Below are 9,785 nucleotides of genomic sequence, written 5' to 3'. Positions count from 1 at the left end.
TTGCCTTATTTTCAAAGGGTTTGCAAAAATTTCAAAAAAAATAAATGTTATTTGTTAGTCTCACTAAAACTCGAAAACGGCTGAACCGATTTGCCTTTTTTAGTCTTGAAATATTCGCAACAGACCAGGGAAGGTTAAAACGGTGAGAAAATTCGAAAAAATTACGGAAAAGACAAAAAACTAACAAATTTAATTTACTAAGGTACACCATATTTCGATATTGTAAAAAGAAAACAGTCTTATCAAAGCAATTTAAAAGTTACTTATGTCTGCAAGATACATTATTTAATTGATAATTTAGGTGTTAATTTTTTTTTTAATTTATGTACACACACAAATAGTCTTACAAATGATGGCTTTAGTATGTGTAGGTTTTCAAATAATCGCTCAGTTTAAGGCTAGCAGCTACTTGAATGCTGTTTCATACCAAATTTGCTAAATATTATTTTAGATGATAGTTTTATATTGTGTGAGTTTTTGTTTAGTTTAAAATATTATAAGGTTCATATTTTTTATCGAAGACTCTTAACACTTGAGTATTTCTTCACGAATTGAGGAGAAAATAAGATTTTTAAATACCGAGCCTTAGACTAAGACTGATTTAAAATCCAAAGACAATAAAGAGATATGTTCTCCTTTCCTTAATCTTTTGTCACTCAGAATTAGGAACCAAATGCATTGGAATTAGAATTGTTAAATCGGAATAAGGTGCCTCAGACTTTTTCATATGAGACATCAAAATATGATCTACACATACTAAAGCCATAATTAATTGTAACACTATCTGTGTGTGTACTACATAAATTATTAAAAAAAAACAGCTAAATTATTAATTAAATAAGACCTTGCTTTGATAAGACCGTTTTTTGTTTTTACAATATCGAATTATGGTGCCTTTACCTTAGTAAATTAAATTTGTTAGTTTTTTGTCTTTTCCGTAATTTTTTCGAATTTTCTCACCGTTTAAACCTTCCCTGGTCTGTTTCGAATATTTCAAGACTAAAAAAGGCAAATTTTCGAGTTTTAGTGAGACTAACGAACAGCAATTCATTTTTATATACACCGTGATTTTTTAGTCGTCTTACAAAAGCAGCCCAGTCCATGTATCCAATGACTAGAACACGTTCATGATAAAAAAATAGGTATTTATGAGATTTGAAAAAAAATTAAATGCAATTTTTATTCAATATTATGATGCAATTCGTAGTTTTTTAGAAACACAGCTCTGTTGCGAGCGCGGTACGAGCCTTGTAACAATGGTGAGGGGCGCGGGCGGCGGCGTTTTTATCATTTTTAAGAGTATATTTCAGATTTCTCTTGTTTAATTTTCTTCGTACTTATTATCTTAGTTGATGATAAAAAAATAATAATCGCGCCTAGGGGTATTTTACGTCGGATACATGAACTGGGCTGCTTTTGTAAGACGACTAAAAAATCACCGTGTATATAGATTATGATGCAATTCGTAGTTTTTTAGAAACACAGCTCTGTTGCGAGCGCGGTCCGAGCCTTGCAACAATGGTGAGGGGCGCGGGCGGCGGCGTTTTTATCATTTTTGAGAGTATATTTCAGATGTCTCTTGTTTAATTTTTATTCGTACTTATTATCATAGTTGATGATAAAAAAATAATAATCGCGCCTAGAGGTATTTTACGTCGGATACATTAAATGGGCTACTTTTGTAAGACGAATAAATATCACCGTGTATATCTACTATCAATCTATGATTAATAGGAGCAGATCAGTAATTAAATATTTTACAACTAAGGGCAAACACCCTAAAAAACTAATCCGATTAAAAAAAATCCTACGTTATATTTTCTAACCACGCGGACGAAGTCGCGGGTAACAGCTAGTAATATTATAATAAGTAGTAACGATTTGGAATCATCAAACCGCAATTTTTTGTCCTTGCTATCCGAATTGAAAATTCTTGGACGTTTCGTTAAAATCACGAAACGAGTCACGGGAAATTAACTTAATCGTATTAAAATAAACCAGGAATCCCTGACCATTAGCTTATGAATAGAAAAAATATTACACATTATGCAAGAGGTTATATAATAAAACTTAACATTATAAAGTAATGACCTCTATACTAGAAAAACTATCATTTTCATTTGATGGAGGAAATGGTGCAACATTTGTTCTTGCTATTAAACCGTTTTGCGGTGAGTGGACATATTCCTCAAAAATATTATAGCCGTCAATCTCCGCTTCAGGACAGTTCCTACGACTGTAAATCAGAAAAATGGATTTTATCTTCATTTAATTAGTCGGACGTCTACATAGTATTTTATAAATCTCGTACGAATCAGCAAAACAAAACTTTAAAACTTTCGAAATAGTAAGTCTACATCAACTTTGGCATAGTTCAATAATATATAAGGATAGTTAACCTCAATTATATTGGAGCACTTGAAAAAAAATAGAAGCACAATTAACATTGTTCACTCATATTTACAAATAGTACGATATTAATCGAAATATTCAGTTAAAATCACTACTGGACATAGTTTATTCATTTAAACTTTTTGAAACTGTTTGTGAAACCCCCCGCGACCTAAGGATTAAATTCTTTAGAGCGGGAGTCGTTTTAAAAAAATACTAAAATCATGTGGATAAATAGAGGAGACGAGTGTGCCAACATCTATTCTATTTCTATTTTGTTGGTACCTAGCCTTTTTTTCGAGACTTCAGCGGTTTAGCGCTGATGCGGTCGCATCGTAAAATGTCACTCTCATATTTCTTTCACAACGCGCCTAAAGAAGTACAGCTTCAAAAATTCATATACTTACGTTAGATCTTCGCTAGCTAACAAACATCGCACTATTTGGCCGGCAACAGAAGTACTTGTGAACAAGTATGGTCCAACGCAGTCAAAATTTACGTCATAGAGGCTATTAACTGCAACTCCAATAAGTAGCTCTGTGCTGCCAACCCACGCGATCAGAGGACCGCCATGATCGTTCTACAAGTATAACATTTGAATGTTATTTTTCAAGAGAATATGCTCCATAATCATATATCTTAAGTCAAATAAAAAAGGCTTTAGAAAATAATCCACTAAGATTCAACAGAATTGCCTCAAATACCCATATGTAGTTGAAATCACTTAAGGGTACAAAAATTTAAATAAATAAATGCGGACAACATCACATATATTGTTCTGAACCCAAAGTAAGTTGCTAAAGCACTTGTGTTATGAAATTCAGATACAACGAAGGTGCCACAAACGCCCAGACCCGGAACGATGTAGAAATGTAAATGTTTACTTTGCCCCGAGCGGGGATCGAAAACGGGACCTCAGAGCTAGCGACACCTTGAAACCGGTGATGTAACGAGTGGCGTACCACTCGTTACATCTGTTGAATTAGATATAATTGTAACCTGAGTTGGGGACATAAGACTGATAAATGGTCCGAAAGATGGTTAGAAATAACCTACATGGTGCCACAATGGGCGTTCTTATCGCTAAGCGCGATCTTCTACAGACTAACTTTGGATGAACTTCATACGGAAGGAGCAACATCTGCGGAGAATGACCGCGATGCATTAACAAAAAAAGTACTACAGTATTGTAACCTACCTGACAAATTCCTTGTCGCCTCGAAACCACAACCTCGGGTTTAGGAGTATTTAAGTGGGTAGCATTTTTTTTTTGAAGGTCTCCCACTGTTCCATTTAAAACCTCTTTTATGCTTCTAAAACTAGGATTAACACTGTCTTCAAGACACTAAAATTTAAAAAACGTTCTAAGCTTTGGTTTCAGCCGCGTGCCCTTCAAGTTCTGTCTATCACAATATACGCACCTCGTCATATCTGTCAGTTAAGGAACGAAGTTCATCACAATTTTTTTGACTTTTTTTGTCCGAATCTTCAATGATTAAACCCTCGCCATCCAATAATCCCTTACCATGAGCACAGATCATGTATTTTTCTATAATTCCTGATAAGGCATTACCTCGAAATTTTTGAATACAGTATTCCTTCTCTTTTATTTTGATTGAAGCTTCTCTCAAAGTGTCAGAATTTCGGTCAACTAAATCCCTGGTCTATATATAGGAAGTAAGAACAAAATAGTTAATAACATCATCTGTACCGTATATGTATTCAATCATAAAGTTTAATTTAGGTACTTACTATACTGCCTCTGTCGCGACCCCAGCCTAAGGCGACCACGTTAGTTCCAACCTTTTCGTCTACATGTGTGTTATAATTTATTGGTATGGTTGTCGGGATATATGAACAATAAATCTTGAATGATACATCATCAAAGTCGTAAGGCTTCTCAACAGTGGCTACTCCTATGTCCAAGGTCATCCACTGAGTGGAGTTCGTGTAGCCCTTGTAGTTCGCGATATGCTCTACAATTAAAAGAAACGGAAATGGATGGCTTTCAAATGTCGTATGTCTATATAAACTGTCAAAATAATACACATTTATTATTATTATCATAACATATTTGTTAATCCATAATCAATAGTCAATTCTACAATTTCAAGGAGAATAATGATCATTTTATTAAATTGAAGCAGACCATATAGAATGCTCAGAGGATTAGCATTGCCATTCAACGTGGCAATGCTGCCAGCCTTTTGGGCACACTCCCAGCCGGCAGCGATGCCGATGAATTTTTTGATGCCTTGATTTAATTATTGTTTATGTTTTTTTTTTGGTATATAGCAAATGATTGTACTGTAAATATTTAACTCTGTAAAATTGTAAATTATATACGATACAAAAAAAATATAAAACAATGACCATTTTATATTTCATCAAGGTACATAGTATTTTTCAACACGGACCGTTTCAAAAGTACCTATCTAATTTACCGACCCGATAGGTACGGGCAATCAAATTTAAGCGCTGACATAACCCGATGTGGGTGACGAAGAGCAGAGAAGATGATGATGATGATGGTTACCGGTAGGTATTACAAACATGATAAAGAAATAAACAATTTTGTTTCTTTCTTGTAATATTTTAATGCTAAATGCAAATAAGTTTATAATTTTGGAATACAGTATAATAATATATATAGTGTATAGGTGCCGTGTCAAACAAACAAATACTACAAGTCATTATGACATTTAACTATCAGCTACTAAGATCAAGGTAAGCAGACCGCCCAGCCATTGCAAGCAGCACGCGTTCCGAGTATAAATCCTTATTTTGCAATTACATATGCGACGGACTGAAAAGATTTAAAAAAAAATTAAAGAAACTTTTTAATAAAACCGTCAAAAAGCCTTAAGCCAGGCTCATTTTCTTTCTGGTACCAGTCCTCTTTCTGAAGTAGCGCCCACCATTCCCGCAGCTTTACATATTTTTCGTCGATTTCAATTATAGAGTTTAACGAAGAGATTGTGGCAACACACGATATGTCCGCCAAGGACAACACGTCACCAGCTACATACCGCGTCGCTTCGAGATACTTATCAGCAATGTAATATGATTCCTCGATATCAGCAATTTGCTCGGTTGTGAGTCCCGGTGCCCTAGATTTCACAACCTTATTAATCACAGATCTCAGATGTGGAAACAAGATTGAAGCGTCAAAGTATAAGCGTTGGTCGACTATAGCTCTTGCTGCCACATCCTTAGGGTACAACTCTTGTTTTGTGCCTCCGTATTTTGAGGTTAAATATGTCATGATCGCATGGCTATCAGCTAGTACGAAGCCGCCGTCTTCTAGCAAAGGTACTGTGTGCATGGGATTCTTCATCAAGTACGCAGGTTTAAATTGTTCTCTTGTAGGCAGTTGAACTTCGCGAGTTTCGACGTTAAGGCCAAGTATTTTCGTAAGCATCAAGGTCGCTCGGGCCGGTGGGCTGACGGCGGTCTTGTGTATTATTATTGACATTTTGCTCACACTACTGTTTGATCACTACTTAACATGTGAAATTTTCGTAAGTACTTACTTATAGCTATTACCTTTATATCGTTACCTTGTATCAGTTTCTTATCGCTAAATACCACTCGTTATTACGAAATCGAATTATCTGTCAACGTAATGTAATGTTGTTTTCTAACAAAAATGTTGAATTAATTTGAACTGTGTTGCTATCACACTAAAGACCATTTTAAATCACAAACATTCACTGTTGGGTGTTTCCTAAAAAAGTCAATTTGCACTTGACGATAAGTCAGCTGGGTCAGCTACTTTGTCATAAAAAGAAAATGTATTTTATTTATAATTGATGACGATTTAGTAAGATAAAATATATTTTAATATATTTATATAAGATAAAATATTTTAATAAGATAAAATAAATCTAAAAACCCACGTTTTAAAATGTGTGTGTCACTCCATCCCAATTTTGTCACAATCGGTTTAGCCGTTTTTTTAGTTGCAAATTGCATTGCCATCGGGTTGCAAACTGGTTTCAAATTCTCAGCCTGCTGGCTTAACGGGAAGTGCCTCAAAATCCAGCCGGAACAACAAACAAGAAAGTGAGTATATAAAAAAACGTGGGAATAAGATTTAAACGCGAATAGTACAATATTTTGGATCAGGAACAATAATCGATAATTAATTAAATATTTTTGCCAGTTGGCAACACTGACCAACGTCTGCTATATTCTTATCTAGGTATCCGACCGATCGTTATATGAAGGCCAAGAGAATTATTTTTCTCTCTTTCGCATACAAAATTATGCAAAAATGCTGACTACATACCCTTCTGCAAATCTACGTATCTTACGTATAATCACGTTTCATGGCAATCATTGAGCGTTTAATCGAATTTTCTTTACTATCTACTACAAACGCATTCTCTTATTATTTCGACACTGAATATTAACAAAACAACAGGGCCCCAATTCTGCTATTTACGGGAAGGTGGGGTAAGACGGGGTAGCGAGGTAAGATGGGGACCCTCCAAAAATATATAATACAGTATTACTTGAAAAGTTATTTTGACGCCATCTAGTCGTATTTATCAGTACTTGTTAGAGTCGCAAAAAGTTTGTTCGAAGGAGCGCACGATTCTTCATGGTAAGTACATTTTTTAAATTTTAAGTGGTTTTATCTGATTATTGAAGCATATAAAGTGCATGACTGTTATAATGTATGATAAACATAATGTGTGACATATTTTTTTGTTAATTTGTATTTATTTTACTATTGTAAACTCATTAATTCATGCCGGTTTCTTTTGATTTATAACCTCTAAAAATTCAATACAACTTTTAAGTCCAGTTTGGGAAAGATGGGGTACTTATGTGGGGCAAGACGGGTTTGGTACCCGATCTTATCCGCTGAGTTGTTACTCAGTTTGTATTGAGATTGCATTCAACATTAATTATTTTTTTATAGTACAGTTCCAAAAACAGTAATGTTGTCATTTCCTGATGCTTAAATGGCTACATTATTTAGCAAACTCTCCACCTCCACCAACTGCTACAGCCTCATGTCTCAAGCAGGCAACAGTAAATGATTCTATAGATAATGATGCATTCCATATGGTTAGCCCGAAACAGTTAATGCCTTATTCGCGATTCGCCGAAAAAAGACCAAGCCAAGTTCGAAGAAGGGGAAAAGCAGCTATTATTTTTGCTTTTTCATATAAAACAGAATGAGAGGAAAAACAAAACAGGTAGAAACTAAAACCACATGTAACAAACAAAAAGTAAATGACAAAAATAGCTATAAAGAGAACTTGAAAAACCAAAAAAGCGAAAAGGCACAGAAGGAGAACATACAGAATGTCTATACTGTCGCGGCTTGTATTCCGATTATCATACTTGTATCACTTATCACACTTGAGGCAAGTGAGCGTGTTTGTGCAAGAGTGGAAGATAGCGATGACGAAGCTGATCATATCTGCCCAGTTTGTGAAGACGACGACGCTTAAGTACTCTATGCCCCATCTTACCCTAGGGGATACCCCATCTTACCCTATAGGTGGGGCAAGATGGGGAGATTTCGTTATTTTTTTTAAGTTGATATTTCTTTCAGAAGAACTTTATTTTTTTTGTTTTGACTGATTATAACTTAAAGAAGAAAGCATGATTATTTAATTAATAAAAGTTCTTACAGCGTGCAATTAAAAAAGGTGGGTTTTATTTATGAAATACCTCAAGGTCCCCGTCTTACCCCACCTTCCCCTACATACCGATGGCCGATGAATGACTGGCAACAATTTGAAGCTATTACTATTCTCTTGAAGTTTTCCAATATACCTAATAGTTGGAAATTCATTGTAGATATTGACCGTGCGTGTACCGCCCCTTACTGTATTTCCAATTATTGTTGTAAAAATGTCTGTAATTCCATTAATTCATCGGCCATTGTAAGTAGCAGAATCGGGGACCAGATAAATGATAAAATGTACTTCAACCAAATTCATCCAATAGGTATCGTTCTTAAAACTTACCGCGCGGCACACGAATCTTCACAACTCTTTGCTTCTTAAGCCTGGTGCAATTATCTCTATCGATATCCCGGCCATTGACGTATTTTCTATAACCAGCTATGGCATAAATGTTATCTATTTCAATGATGCAGGCTGCAGAAGTAAGTATCTGAGTTGTAGTGACCAAAGCGCCGCCGCATAGCCACGAATCGTAAACGTCTGTCGATTCCCGCGATTTTATAAGGTACACCTAAAAGAGTATTTGTAAAGTTGTATTTGAGGAATGTATACGTTGCATGGCCAGTTTTAAATGCAAAAAAAAAACTTATTTACTTACCATATACCTTTTTTGTCCATGTGTGCGTACACCTTTGACTATTCTGCGTTGACTGAAACCAACTGTAATAACGAAATTAACATTAAAATACGGATGATAAATTATTAACAACTTCAATGTAAACAAATCAAAACTTATCATTTAGAAATGCAAAAATAAAAACGAAATGTATCAATTTCGACATTTTCAATTAACTGCCAGTTTTTTGTTCTCATTGAGTCGGATTTATTAAATTTTTCGAATAAATCGAGTTCTAATCGATAGTAGACTAATTATTAATTTAATCTTATTAAATAGTCTGAAGAAATCGTAAAAAAACTACAACACTATGTCATTCCCATTTCGAGTGGAACGCTGTAACACCAAATAAATAGTTTACTATTACCTACTCAATTTAAAACAGCATTGAAGCATATGATTGCTTGAATTGAAATTAATTGTACATAGGTACCATTCGACGTTCAGACGAATGTATCGAACATACAGTTTTAAAGACAATGAGGTTAGGAAGACGTAAATAGCCGACGTTTCTGCCTTTTCCTTCAGTTATTTTGTGATATTCCTCTTCGAACCTATCAATGTCACTTGATGTATTATTAAGTACTCTACAACATGATTAGGTAATAGATTTACTTTTCTTAAGTCCGATTTTTCAATCGTCAGATAACTTTTATCTGAGGGATAAATAATATGGCCGTTTGACATATTTTCTATACAAAAGCTGTCAAAACGTCAAACATATTCGTCGAATAAAAGTTATCTGGCGATTGAAAAATCAGCCCTTAGTGAAACAAGTATTTTCAACCTCCGACGCGAGAAAAGAGATGCTATTTGACGTGTGTCTGTGGCCATCATAGCTGCCGAACGAAAGTGAATCATGTTCTTAGACATGTTTGATCTGTTAAGTCGTTTAGAAGTTTTGGGTGCAGAAAGTGGTAATAAACCCACGAGGATTCCACTGAAATAGAATATTGATGACTTGATCAAGAATTCTTAGCGACAAATTTGACTTGGAAATTCGTTTGTCAAGTGAGAGTATCAATTCATCTCATCTCATCATCTCAGCCTTCGCAATTCTGATGAAGATA

At 34.9% G+C, this 9,785-nt stretch overlaps 2 protein-coding genes across 3 annotated transcripts; both read right to left on the bottom strand.

The window, feature by feature from the left end:
* Nucleotides 1–1,875: 1,875 nt before the first annotated feature.
* Nucleotides 1,876–9,379, bottom strand: LOC113494905. Of its 2 annotated transcripts, XM_026873424.1 has the most exons (8): nt 9,083–9,379; nt 8,698–8,759; nt 8,382–8,610; nt 4,144–4,367; nt 3,813–4,055; nt 3,590–3,736; nt 2,799–2,971; nt 1,876–2,236 (listed from the first exon to the last, which is right to left on the bottom strand). In XM_026873424.1, exons 2-8 carry the CDS (start codon nt 8,698–8,700, stop codon nt 2,077–2,079), a joined length of 1,179 nt encoding a protein of 392 aa, XP_026729225.1. In that variant the 5' UTR covers nt 8,701–8,759; nt 9,083–9,379; the 3' UTR covers nt 1,876–2,076. The 2 variants fall into 2 exon arrangements, with proteins under 2 accessions (XP_026729225.1, XP_026729223.1); XM_026873422.1 differs by having other exon boundaries at nt 8,698–9,379.
* LOC113494907 (glutathione S-transferase 1-like) lies at nt 5,076–6,043 on the bottom strand. Its single transcript, XM_026873426.1, has one exon. It carries the CDS (start codon nt 5,864–5,866, stop codon nt 5,219–5,221), a length of 648 nt encoding a protein of 215 aa, XP_026729227.1. The 5' UTR covers nt 5,867–6,043; the 3' UTR covers nt 5,076–5,218.
* Nucleotides 9,380–9,785: the final 406 nt, after the last annotated feature.

This window comes from Trichoplusia ni, chromosome 6 (genome assembly GCF_003590095.1).
Source record: "Trichoplusia ni isolate ovarian cell line Hi5 chromosome 6, tn1, whole genome shotgun sequence".
Classification (NCBI taxonomy): domain Eukaryota; kingdom Metazoa; phylum Arthropoda; class Insecta; order Lepidoptera; family Noctuidae; genus Trichoplusia; species Trichoplusia ni.
The sequence above is the reverse complement of the archived record's forward strand: the minus strand, read 5'-3'. Positions and strand labels throughout refer to the sequence as shown.